This window comes from Odocoileus virginianus, chromosome 7 (genome assembly GCF_023699985.2).
Source record: "Odocoileus virginianus isolate 20LAN1187 ecotype Illinois chromosome 7, Ovbor_1.2, whole genome shotgun sequence".
NCBI classification, from domain to species: Eukaryota; Metazoa; Chordata; class Mammalia; order Artiodactyla; family Cervidae; genus Odocoileus; species Odocoileus virginianus.
In genome coordinates, this window is record NC_069680.1 from 18,842,757 (window position 1) to 18,855,346 (window position 12,590).

Sequence of the window (12,590 nt, forward strand, 5' to 3'; positions counted from 1 at the left end):
GCTTGATGCTGAGCAAACACCCGGCATCATAAGCAAATCCCCAACTTTCCAGTGAGAAAGACAGACGCATAAATAAGTCCTCTCGACAGTCTGTGATTAACAGCTATCATAAAGGCAAGAGGGCGCTGCAGCGTGAGAGAATCCTGAGTGGAAGTGCCTGTCTGGGGGAATTCCAGCACGGCCCTCAGAGATGAAACCTGATCTTGTTCTTGAAGAACTAATAGAAACCTCCCAAACGGAGGCAAAGCCAAGTGTCAAGGCATGGGAAAGCGAACACACACGAAATACCTGGGAATGGCCTATAGAGTGAGCTTGACTGGAGAGGTGAAGTGGCTTCGAGAGGGAGGGCAGAGCCCAGGTGTGGAAGATGGTCGTGTGCTGTGTGTTCAGTCGCTCAGTCATGTCCAACTCTTTGCAACCCCATGGACTGTAGCCTGCCAGGCTCCTCTGTCCACGGAACTTTCCAGGTAAGAATACTGGGGCCGGTTGCCATTTTCTACTCTAGGGGATCTTCCCAACCCAGGGATCCAATCCGCGTCTCTTATTGCTTCTGCATTAGCAAGCGGATTCTTTGCCACTGCACCACCTGGAAGCCCCGTGAAGGAGTTTAACATATGCCAGAATAGAGAACAAAAGACTTATAGGGTTTCTCAACAGAGGGACACACGATTAGAGAGCTGAATAAAAAGGAGAGGACCACCATACACCCCTAGCAGCTAGTACTTACAAGCTCTTCTCTCTTGTCATAATTTGACAAGACAGCAGATGGTCTTATAAGGCTCTTCTTCAACATGTAAACATTTTAAGAAACTTTTCATTTAATAGTTACATAAATATGATGGTGCATTAAAATAGAAATGTTAAACTTGGCTCATGATTTACAGCATCATTCAAAAAGGAGCCAAACTCAGGAGAGCTTAGGGGCATCTGATGCTGCGGCAAGCCATTTCCAATTACTTGGGAACCAATCTCAAGATCCTAAGGTTTCCTGCGAAAATCTAAGCCACTGACTGGGACTTGGCAGGGAAATGGTTGCAAAACCAGAGAACTAGAACTTTTGTCTTTCACCAAAGCAGATACAGGATGTTCAAATACCAGCATCACTCTTGTCCCACAATCTCTCCACTTCACTCTTGTTTGCAAATACCATTGACTTTGATTACCCCTGAGGAAGATCTGGCATCTCTTGACTCTTCTCTACGAAATCCGACCTCCCAATCAATACTTTTAAATCTTGGAGCCCTTTCTTAAAAAAAATCTCTTGCTGTCTTCGAGGGGCTAATATCCACTCTCTGATCCTCCATCCCCAGGCTCTTCTCAGCACCCACTCTACTCTTCAAATTTCTCACTGCTTTGCGCTCCCCCTCCAGAGTCCAAAAACAGTGCCAACAAGCTCATCTTCCTTTCAAATCACTATTTATTTCTTGCTGCATTTGAACTTTTGTGAAGAAGAAAAGGTGAGGCAGAATGGAAGTGAAAGAGTAAAGTCATGGCTAAGAGTCAGAGATGTGAAATTATCACTTGATAGCTCCAACCTCAGACACCCTGAGCACCCACACAGCTCTGCCCTCCTGGCTCCCAAGATACTTTCCTGTGTTTGGTCCCCTCTTCTGATGTCCTCTTGCACTGACTCACTTGTTCCTTTGTGTCCTCTAGCTCACTGTCTGCTGGGACCCCTAAAAACCACACCAGCATCCACCCACAGAAAGGGCACTTCCTAGAGCCCTTCAAAGTGCCTTGGAGGCCAATGCTTCCACTTCTGCTATTGTGCTTCCAAGAGAAGAATCCTTCCAACTTCCCACCTCAATTCTCGCCAGACTAGCCTGCTTGATTTCCCTTCTGCAGTTCAGGCTTCAGATGACAGTTTTTACATTATTCAACCTTATTTTTGGTCCCTTCCTTGTTCCCATCACTGATAATATCTCCATATGGCCTTTTAACTAGTGATCAAGTAAACAGTGGCAAAGATGGTTATGGGTTTGATGAATCCAAGGAAAATGGAAATGCAAGAACGTCAAACATGTCTTGTTCGGTGAAAGGATTCAGCTCATTAGCATATGTGGATAAACATTCTCTTCACCTTGGGTAGAGACATCCAAATATGGAAACCCTGACGGCTACCCTATCTGTAAAAGGCAAAGGCCCTGCTGACCTGGTTTCCTCAGAGACACTCTTAAAACAGAAGAGATGTTCTAGAAACTCAGATTCAAACCATGAAGAGCAGCACTCATCATCCCGATCCTCTGTCCCTCTCCATCCTACAAATGCCAAACAGGATCATATGCATTATTCAATGGCTCGAAACCTCTCGAGGCTCCATTTGGCTCTCTTATACCCACTTAAGGAACACAGTCACTGTAGAGGTCAAAGCTCATTACAGCTGGAACCTAAATCCAACGCCCTTGAGATATAAAAATATAGCTCCAGACAAGATCTTCCTGGCCCTGAGTAATTCATTACAACTTCTGGGTCCTTGGTAGGCTGGGTCTTACAACATATTTGTTATGAAAACATACCTGTTTGAGAGAGCAATCCAAAAAAATGAATGGGTGGGACTTGGAACTTGGTCCAGGCAGAAGCATTTCTGATAATCATCAAAAAAAAAAAAAAATCCAGACAAGCCAGTGGTATCCAAGAATGGCCAGGTCACTTTAAGTGGAGAAAGAATGCAAGGATTGAAAAAAGGGGATTTTGGAGGTGACCTCAATCCACCCTCAGAATCATGGACTGTTAGGACTGGGGATTTTTTACTTCAACCGTCTCACTATACCAAAAAAAGAGAGACCCAGAGAGAGTAAAATGAGTCTATTACAGCCCTATAGTTCACAACAGTTTTAAAATTAAAACCCACATGAACCTTCTTCCTTACCTATTTCCTTACTCTCACTTTCCCAGCAGGCGAGAAGGGTTCACATCCTTCAAGGCATTGGTACAAAGACTGAGCAGTGATGCTTCCAGGGCACAGACAGCCAGCAGGAGGCACTGCCCCTCACGGTACCAGGAAGGTCAGTCAGCTTTCTGGTACCCAACCCTAGTTCCTACTGATCTGCTAACACAAAAACTCTGATGGGTCTTGTCTGCGCATTCCTACTCCACTGTCTGAGCCACTGTCCTGGCTGGGCCAAAGGGACAGGGAATATTAACAGGGATCTGGGGTATAAGCTATCAACATTATTTAGGATCATGTATGAATGCCTCTGACACTAAACTTGTCCTCTTATATTCTATCCCAGAAACAGGCCACATAAACACACACAAAAAATAATACAGAGGAGTGATTCTCAAGCTTCTTGAGCATATAAAGCACTCAGCCCAGGAAGCTTCCTAAAATGTAAATTCTCATCCCACCCCTCTGGGAAGTAGCCTTAGATTCCATACTTCTAACAAACTTTCAGGTGACATCAGTCCATGCTAATGGTCTGAGGAGCACACTCTGAGCAGTAAGAGACAAATGTTACAAAACCCAGCAAATAAATCTGAGTTTAAACTCTGGTTTCACCAGTAACGAGCTCTGTAATCTTAGGCTGGTTTCCTAACTTCCCCTTGCTTCAATCATCTCATCTCTAAAATGGAAATAACAATATGTAAGACACACTTGGTGAAGACTACATAAGCTAGTGATGAAAAGATTTTAAACAGTGCCTGGCACATAACAAGAGCTTAATAAACGCCAGTTGCTGGCTGCTTCTAAGATTCACAGGAGCAGATATGACTTCGATCTGGCTCACTGCCAAACTCCCAATGGTGAGAATGCAGCAGGTGCTCAATGGATGTCTGTGAATGAATGTATGTATAATACACTCACACATAAGTTCAGTATTTACATACTTTCTTGGTTCTACGACTTTCTGCAGGAAAGCATAAGACATTTAGAACACTAGAACACTCTCACCAGGACCAAAACACCATCTCATAAAATCGCATTCAGTGTGAATCATCACGTCTAACCACCAAGAAACATACAATTTGTGATGGCCGTGTATACTTGAGAAAGTCTTAACTGTAAACAAATAAAGACAACATAAGTCTGGAATCTGTATGTCATTAAGGGAAATTACTGCCTCACTCATTATTTATGGGGCTATCTGAATGCAGATGTTACAGAAAACTTAATTCTAAAACTAAGTTCACTTCCAAACCAAATGTAGCTTTGCAAAGACAAAACAAACCATGGGAAGTGAGACCACTTTTGAAAGGGCAGTAACACATTCTTCCATATATGCACACACTTGCTCAGGAAAAATTAAAAACAAACCAAAAAAAAGTTAGCAAATAGTAGAACTTAATGTTTTAAATCAAAGGCAGACACGTGAGTCCGTCCAAGAGTCTTCAGCAATCTAAGATTATCTTCAAGCATCTTGTAAAGTAAAGCAGCATCATTTAAATAGATCCCATTTCCAGGGAGGCACCGCGTACAGTATGCAGCAAGAAGGGAATACGATTGCCACCTACAGACAGAAGTGGCACTCCCTTTGCAAGAGTTGGCCAATCATATTTTATTGCGGGGGGGTGGGGAGGAATTCAACCAAGTCACTTTCCTCCAACCTCTTTCAAACCACCACACCACATTACTTCATTTAGAATTACTTTCAAGTCATACAATCATCTCTAGGCATTCTGCCTCTTCATTATCATCATCCTGTTTCTAATTTCCCCGAAACACTGTGCCATTCAACTATCTCCTTATACACTGCTTGAGAGCCAAAGAGAATGCAAGCCAACGGATTTCAAGCGGGCGAGGGCATCAGAGTGGAAGTATGAATCTGCTTACCTGGTATGAATGGGACCACCCGGAATATATCAGACAATCTGCTGTTCACTGGCTCATATGGGGAATCTTCAAGCAGATCATTTCCTAAAAACAATAGAAAGATTGGGTTCAGATTGGAAAACAGGCATATTTCAGGCAGTTTTTGTTACTGAATCTGAATTCTAATTATGTGATGATTGTGTAACAAAAAGATGCTGAAACTTTCAAAGATTTCAAATGCATCTATTTGGCTCTGGTTATTTCTTCTCATTCCCTCTGCCTCTGTTGTCCTTGATCTCCCCAGAGTGCCATGAAAACATTGGAGAGCAACCCAGGCTGATCTTGCCAGAAAACTCTCCCACTCTTTGCAAAGGAAGGAAACCAGAGAGGAAGGAATCGGTGACGTCACAAGCCCAGATTGCCTCCAGGAGCCAATGGAAGAAAGGTGACCCTAAAGAGCCCCCACTCGCCTGCTTTTTTTTTTTTTTTTTTTTTGGCTCCCAAAACATGTCATGCGGTCACAAAGCAGGTACTCTGGTTATTAAACAGTCAGCCTCTGAAATAGGTTTTCATTAACAGGTTCTGGAGGAAGTAGCAGCTGAGAGGTCAAATCTGTATATTACAGATTTTCAGCAACAGTCTCAGTGGAGGATGAAGGCACTGAATGTTTGTGTTAGATTTACAAACATGAGCCACCTCTGGCACACAAGGACCAAAAAACTGCCATTGTAATGGATGACTGTAACAAGTAGACCTGTCCCCCTCTGAGTCATTTCTGTATGAACCAAGGCTGAACCACACTAGCTGGTTCAAGACTCAGATCACCTAAGATGACAAATTCCGCCCCCCTGCCCCCAACATCTGCCTTTGATCAGGTTTGGAGGTGGGGGGATGGTAAAGATAGAATAGACTCCACTGGACTTTTTATTCTGAATTCTTTATCTTGTGTCAGAATAGAAGGGGAGAACAGAGAGAGAAACTTCAGGCAAGACGCAGTGCAAGCTTCTGGATTATCCTGGGGGGCCAGCTCTCCTCCTCGGAGGGAAGTCGCAGGTTCCTCGAGGCAGCCTTTAATGGATTCCCACTCCGATGTCACGACGAAGTTTCACAGAGGTCAGCGGGGGTCCCTGGGATGTCCCTCCACCCCGACGCGGGTTTGCCAACAACCAGGCCCCAACAGCGCTGCTAGGGAGGCAGCAAACACCAGCTGCCGCAGTCCCTGAGGGCCCATGAAAGGTCCTCATTCTGCAGCTGGGGAGAAGTGAGTGGAAGATGAGGTCAGCCAGACCCCGGGGCCTGGGGGCCCCCTGCCTTCAGGGGCTGGGGGGGGGGGGGGCGGTCGCGCCTACCCTGCAGGCTTTGATACATGCTCCAGTAGATGCGCAGGCAGTTCTTCTCCTTCTTCATGCCCCGCTTGCAGCGGCAGTTGTAAAGTGATTTCTGTTTGAGGGCCTCCATGGCACTGCGGCACTCGTCCTTGGCCTCGAGGCCCGAGGTCAAGCTGAAGTTGGTCTCCTTGCCCGCCACGCACTGCCGGAGCGTGCGGTATTTGGTGCTGCAGCTCTGCTCCTTCAGGCACTGATCGCTGGCTTTCACGCAGTCCAGGCGGTCCCCGCCGCTGACCTCGGCCGACAGGAGCACGTCTGCGGGCGGAGGGAAGGGCGCGTGAGTGCGGCGGGGCAGGGGCGCGGGGCGCCAGCGGGGAGGGGGGACGCGCGCAGGACCCGGCTTCTGGGGCTCCCGGCGCACCCAGCACGCCCGCCCCGCTGCGCCCCAGAGTCCATCTTCCCGCCCCGCACCTCCTGCCGCCGGTCTCCCCCTACTACATCCCGAAGCTTGCGGGCTTCTCGCGATTTGCCCGCGAGCCAGCGCTGCCCACCGCGAGCGCCGGCCCTGCCGCCCCGGGACCCACCGGCCTCAGCGTCCGCTCGACCTCCAGAGCCGCCGGCCCCAGTTGCAGCCATTCGCTCCGCCCGGCCCGACTGAAGCCAAGGGGCTTTCGGAAGGCGAGAGCAGCGGGCTGGGCACTGGCCGCGATGAGGACGAACCCTGGTCCCCAGCCCGCCCGGTGGGGAGCCCTGAGATGCTATTGGGGAAAAAGTTTTTTCCTTCCAACTTTGCTCTCCTGGCCGGGTGCTCATCCACACCCCACCTGCCCGCCGCGCCTCCGCGAGCTCCCGTGGATTCACAAGGAGCGTCGGGCTCGGGGCTGGAGGGCTCAGACCCTTTCACTGCCCGCAGGCTAGGTTAATACAAAACGTAGGAAACAAAAACCAAGGAAGAAAAATTGCGGGCAAGTGCCGCGCCGCCCGCGCCCCACTCCCTAGCCGGGGTTGCTGAGGGTTCAGCAACGAAACTTCCCGCTCCCACCCCCACCGCACCAGCAACGCAATTTGGGGCCGGGGCGGGGGGAGGTGGTTGCTGTCGCTAGTACTCCCGGAAAGACTCCGCGGATGAGAAAGCCAGCGGCGGCCTCGACTTACCCAGAAGCGGCAGTACGAAGTACAGGGTCGCCAGGAACATGGTGCCGACGCGCAGCTGGTCCCCGCCCCCCCGAAAATCCGGGCCTGCCGCTCGGTCTCGCCAAGGGAGCTCAGCATGCAGCGATCCCCGGACGGCCGCGCTGTTCTGGCCGCCCAAAGTTCAGCTCCATCCAAGGGCGAGAGGAAACTCCCCGGTCTGTCCGCCGCCACCGCCGCCGGCGACTCAGCTCCGGGCGGGCGGCTGGCGCGAGGGCGGGAGGCGGTTCCGCTTTTAGGGGTTCAGGTCCGACCCAACCTGGAAGGGAGAGCGCGCTTTGAAACGAGAGCGGAGAGCGCTGGAGCCTCCCCCGCCCCTCTGCCCTCCCCGGCTCCTGCCTTGGGGGACTTTTTAGCGCCCGGGTGAGGGCCCACCCCTACCCGGGTCGGGGCGCTGGGAGGGGGCCCCCGGGGGTGCATGTGCGTGTATTCCCGGGAGCCGCCCGCACGCGCAGGGTAAAGGCTAGAGAGGTCGGACGCGGGCTCCCAAAGTCCAAGGAGGTGTCTACTGGGTCCAATCCAAGAGGTTGAACGCAAGCAAATAAATAAATAACGTTACTTTCCGAGAGCGAGCCGGCCGCTGCTTGGAGTCGAAGCACTCGGCGGCGGCAGCTTTCTCGCCAGCCCTGGCGCGGAAAGAGCCCCTTCTCCCGGGAAGTTCACCGCCCCCTCCTCGCGCCAGCTCGCTGGCTCAGCCGGCCCTCTCCACCCAAACCACCAATCGCTGCCCCCCATTGCCGTATCCCCTCCTCCTCGGGCTCGCCTCCATTCAGAGGCAGTCGCGAGAGGGGGAACCGATGTCCCGGTTGGGGCTGAAACCCGGCTCGCGAGCCCCTACCCGCCGCGCTGTCCTCGGCTGGCTTCCTGGCGTCCACGCCGCGTAGACACTAGCCCAGTGCCCCGGAGTCGCGCGCATCATCGCCGCCACCCTGGCCGAGCGCACAGGGCCCGCAGCTCTGGAGCGCCAGGGCAGGTGCAGCCCCGCGCCGCGCAAGACGCTGCGCCCCAAAGTTCAGGGGCGCCCACAAGACGGGTAGAGGAGAATGAGGATGAGGCGACGGGTTCCCAAACCGACAAAATGGGAGAACTCTATCCAAATGCTACCAACCTGGACTTAACCAGCTGCGGCGAGATGCCAGTTTATTTATTTATTTACTGGGGGGTGGGGAGTTGGGGGTGGGGGATTATACTCGCCCCCTCCTTCCCTTTCCAATCTCACTTCTCTGCACTAGGAAGAAAGATGCGGTAATCTTCGAGAGCGCAGAGGACCAAGTTGGGCCAGGGTGTTTTCCGAGCAAAGCCCCGGCTCGGGAGGTCCCTTAGGGATGTTAGTGGTTACTGGGAGCTGCTCGGCGGACAGTGGGTTCCGAGGCCAGATTTCTTTGCCGGAGGACCCTCCGCCTGTTCCTGCTCCCGCCACCCCGCAGCACACCGCCAGCCCTTCCGATACTCGCCCGCAGGGACGCCGTAGATGCACACACTCACGGGCCGTGGGACCCGGGGCTGGATCCCGCAAGCGCGCACAGGACACACAGCGCTATGCAGCCGGCAGCGAGCGCCGCTACTCTCTCTCTCAGTTCTCTCTCTTTCTCTGTCTCTCTCACACACACACGCACAATGCACAAGGCCTCTTTCTTCCTTCCCTCTTAGCGCAATCAAACCAGACCCTTCTTCTCACCGCAAAGTTTCTCCCCACGTCACCCGCGGCTGTGACTCAAGATTTGGCGCGTTAGAACACACACTCAGACCTTGGCCCTCGGGGCGCGTTAGAATACACACTCAGACCCTGGCCCCCGGAGCTGCGATCGTGGGATGTGCCCAGACAGTCATCCACGCCAACATGCTCACACTCACACTCGCACATGCACACGCAGTCTCTGCCTCTCTTCTCCAGCCTGAACAAGGAGACAAAAGCGCACCCCCTCGCCCACTGCATTTAAACCACGTCAGACCTGGCTTTGGGAAATTTATAAGCTGACCTCCATCTTGGCTGTTTCAAGAGTAAAATTTAAAATAATAATAAATTTAAAGGTTCAACACACGCGCAGCCCTTGATCCCAACCCCTGGGACCACTTGTTCTCAGCCAGGTTGCTGACCCCACACCCCCACCCCACCCCGCCCTGAAGACACGCTCCCCTCTTCACACGCCGGGGGTCGCACGGGGCATTAAAGTCTACCCTGGGTCCAGAGAGGGGTCTGAGCAACAGCTCGCGGTGGCAAGCTCATCCAGCGGCTCAGGACTTATATATGGGATCTTTGCTGGTGTCTAAGTTCACCTCTTGGGGAAGCCGAGTTTTCATCAAGTCTAGGTGAGCCCAGCTGTCAAATATGCAAACCCATCGTACTAGACAATGGGCTGCCCAGGAGAGAGAGAGAGAAATGGTCAATTTGATTGACGGAAGGGTGGATAATTGAAAAGGGCAGGGGCTTGGGTTGAAGTTTGAGGCCGGGGTGTAAGGGCGGGGAAAAAAGGAGGAAGGACGCGAAGGGCTGCGTAGCTCTCCATTCAACTACACTTAAGTCAGGCGTGTGCCTCACCGCGGCGGCGGCCGCTGGGTTGCGCGCTGCGCTTTGTTTGGAGGGCGCTGGGGCATCAACACGCGCTCCAAACCCAGGGGACATCCGACGGATCTGCGCTCCTGTGTACGTGTTCCTCGGGGGCGGGTATGAAGCCCTCAGCAAGCACCCCCCTCCTCACACGCGCCGCGCGCACAAACGCGCGCGCGCGCGCGCGCACACACACACACACACACGCAGTCACACCTCACACGGATTTCTTGTTCAGTGTATCAGTTTACGCTTGGTTGTTGAGTAAACAAAGCAAACATATGTCACATTTTCGCGACAGATGGTTCAAACCAAAGGCTACTTGCAATCTCTGTCTCTGGCAGTGGTAACAGTCTAAGTTACAGAGTGGACTAAGCGGAAATGCAATTAAGTCTTCCAATCAATTTCTCCACGTCAAAACAGTTTATTCCCATATTTTCACACACAGACTAGAGAAATCCTGGGGAGGTGGTTTCAGTGAGAGAATTACAGAAATGTGAATTAAGAGTTTATCTGAAGATTGTTTCTCCATGGACATCCAAAACATAAAACTCTCTTTCATCACTCCATTTTAGTGGTGGTGAATGCCTCCCTTTGGAAGTATCAGTAATTGGAATTTCAATTTTCAGTGGCTGGACTAGTGCCTGTCATTGCAGACCATGTGAAATGGTTGGAAGACAATGAGATTTCATTTAAGGACATCGCCCACGTCTTCTATAAGGGTTCTTTGTTAAGAAATTATCCTGTGCTTTCCTACCATTCCACAAGCATCTTTTAAATAAAATTTTGACAGGGAGCAGATATAAATAAAAGTTCTCCAAATGTAAAATATGGGACTTCTTTTAAAATATTTGTAAACTTTGAGATATTTCTGAACTTTTCACTCACCCTAGTCTTTAGTTCTTACTGATGATGAAAACAGGGTTTAAAAAAAAAATAAACCACAAATTATATAACTGTGCTGTCTAATTCAATAGTCACTAGCCACATTTCTATCATCAGAGAAAGGTCTGTTGAACAGAACTTTACAATGGTGTAAAATTATTTTATGTGGTGTGTATATCAAGTTCACTAGCCATGTGAGTATGTCAATGAAAATTAAATAAAAGAAAGACGCAGTTCCTCAGTAGCACTGTGTGAGTCATTCAACTGTATCTGACTCTCTTCGATCCCCATGGGCTGTAGCCAGCCAGGCTCTTCTGTTCAGGGAATTCTCCAGGCAAGAATAGTAGAGTGGGTGGCCATTCCCTTCTCCAGGGGATCTTCCTGACCCAAAGATCGAACCTGGTCTCCCGCATTGCAGGTAGATTTTTTACTATTCAGTAGCACTAGCTATATTTCAGGTACCCAATATCCCTCTGTGGCTAGTGGCCACCATATCAGACAGCATAGATATAGAACATGCCCATCATTACAGAAAGTTCTGCTAAACAGTCCTACTCTATAATGTTGGTGTGAAATTATTTAATGCGGCATGTATATGAGGTTCTCAGAAAGTAGAACAGAGCAGGCCTAAAGTGAATGTTTTACAAGCAGCAGCGGTAGTAGTCACCATTATTGTAATGATGATGATGATGATGTTAATCGTTTGAAGGAAGTTGGAGAATCCATGAGAACGTAGCCCACTGCTGGTTCTCAGAAGGAGATCAACAGGTAAAGAAACTAAGCAAAGGGAAGTAATCTCCCAAGGATAGTTGTGTGCAGAAAGATGTGGTCCTTACACCACCCTAAAACTTCTTTAAGTAGGAGCTCAAAAAAACCTCTGCTTTACAACTATATCCACGACTTTCTAAAAGCAAGAAAAATACATAGCTGGAAAGCCATTGGAATATAAAAGATAGAAATGCAGTGTGAATTACTGTATTAGTATTATCTCTGTTCCCTTGGAGCTTATCTGTTCCCGTGTGTACAGGACTGATCTCGGGATGAAAGGTGACATTGAAATATCAAATATTATTAATAATTATAAAGGTTCATGCCATCATCTGTGACATGTTTTCTCAGTGGGAAATTGGTTTTAATGCTACAAAATTAGGTTCAATCCACCCATAAGCACGTGAAGTGAGCAATTTTCTTGCATTTCTTGATGTAAGTGTATTTTCATAAGTTAACAGATGAGTCATGGTGAGTATGACAGTTTTATTCCATGCGGTATTTTGTCTCCTACTTTCACTGCCTTGGTCTTATAGAATATAATGCAAAATACATTCATTTTGTCAAATTATATTGCTCACAAATCACTCAAGGTTGTTTTTTTTTTTAACTCTATCAAAGTATTTGACATTAGACAGTTTGACAGGCTTACCTCTGTAACTACTCGAAACCACTCATTATTACCTAAATGTGCCATGTTTCTTTTTTCCTGCTACAAGCTTGCCCATGCTGTTCTGTCTCCATCAGATGCACTTTTCTTCTTGATATTTGAAGATCCAGCTAAGCTTTAATAGGTCGCTAATGATAGTGAGGACTTTGGTTATGAAGAATCGTTGTCTATTACGTGTATTCTCATGGACCAGATGGAGTCTTTATCACAACTATTGTGACATTGCGTTGTAGTTGGTTGCTATATATGCATCTTCAACTGGAATGTGAGTTCCTTGAAGGCAGGAACATTTCCTATTCATTTTATTTTTGCATCCTCACCATTTAGACTGATAACAGACACACAGTCACCTCCAAGAAATGTACACTGATGGCATGCATAATAAGTGATGCTGTTTCTCATTTTCCTCTGACACAATAATTCAACCGAAAGATTTACATAAAATCCCTT

The 12,590-nt window shown here is 49.1% G+C and overlaps 1 protein-coding gene across 3 annotated transcripts in view; it reads right to left on the reverse strand.

The window, feature by feature from the left end:
* The window catches only part of GFRA1 (GDNF family receptor alpha 1), a 225,161-nt gene extending 217,037 nt beyond the window's left edge, over positions 1-8,124 (reverse strand). The window contains exons 1-4 of one of the 3 annotated variants that reach the window (XM_070470252.1): positions 8,108-8,124; positions 7,234-7,528; positions 6,100-6,393; positions 4,772-4,855 (exon numbers count right to left, since the gene is read on the reverse strand). In XM_070470252.1, the coding sequence (XP_070326353.1) occupies positions 4,772-4,855; positions 6,100-6,393; positions 7,234-7,273 (418 nt within the window). In that variant the 5' untranslated portion in view covers positions 7,274-7,528; positions 8,108-8,124. Of the gene's footprint in view, positions 1-4,771; positions 4,856-6,099; positions 6,394-7,233; positions 7,529-7,828; positions 7,933-8,107 lie in introns of those variants that run through there. The other 2 variants (XM_020897148.2, XM_020897149.2) reach the window with 2 other exon arrangements.
* Positions 8,125-12,590: the final 4,466 nt, after the last annotated feature.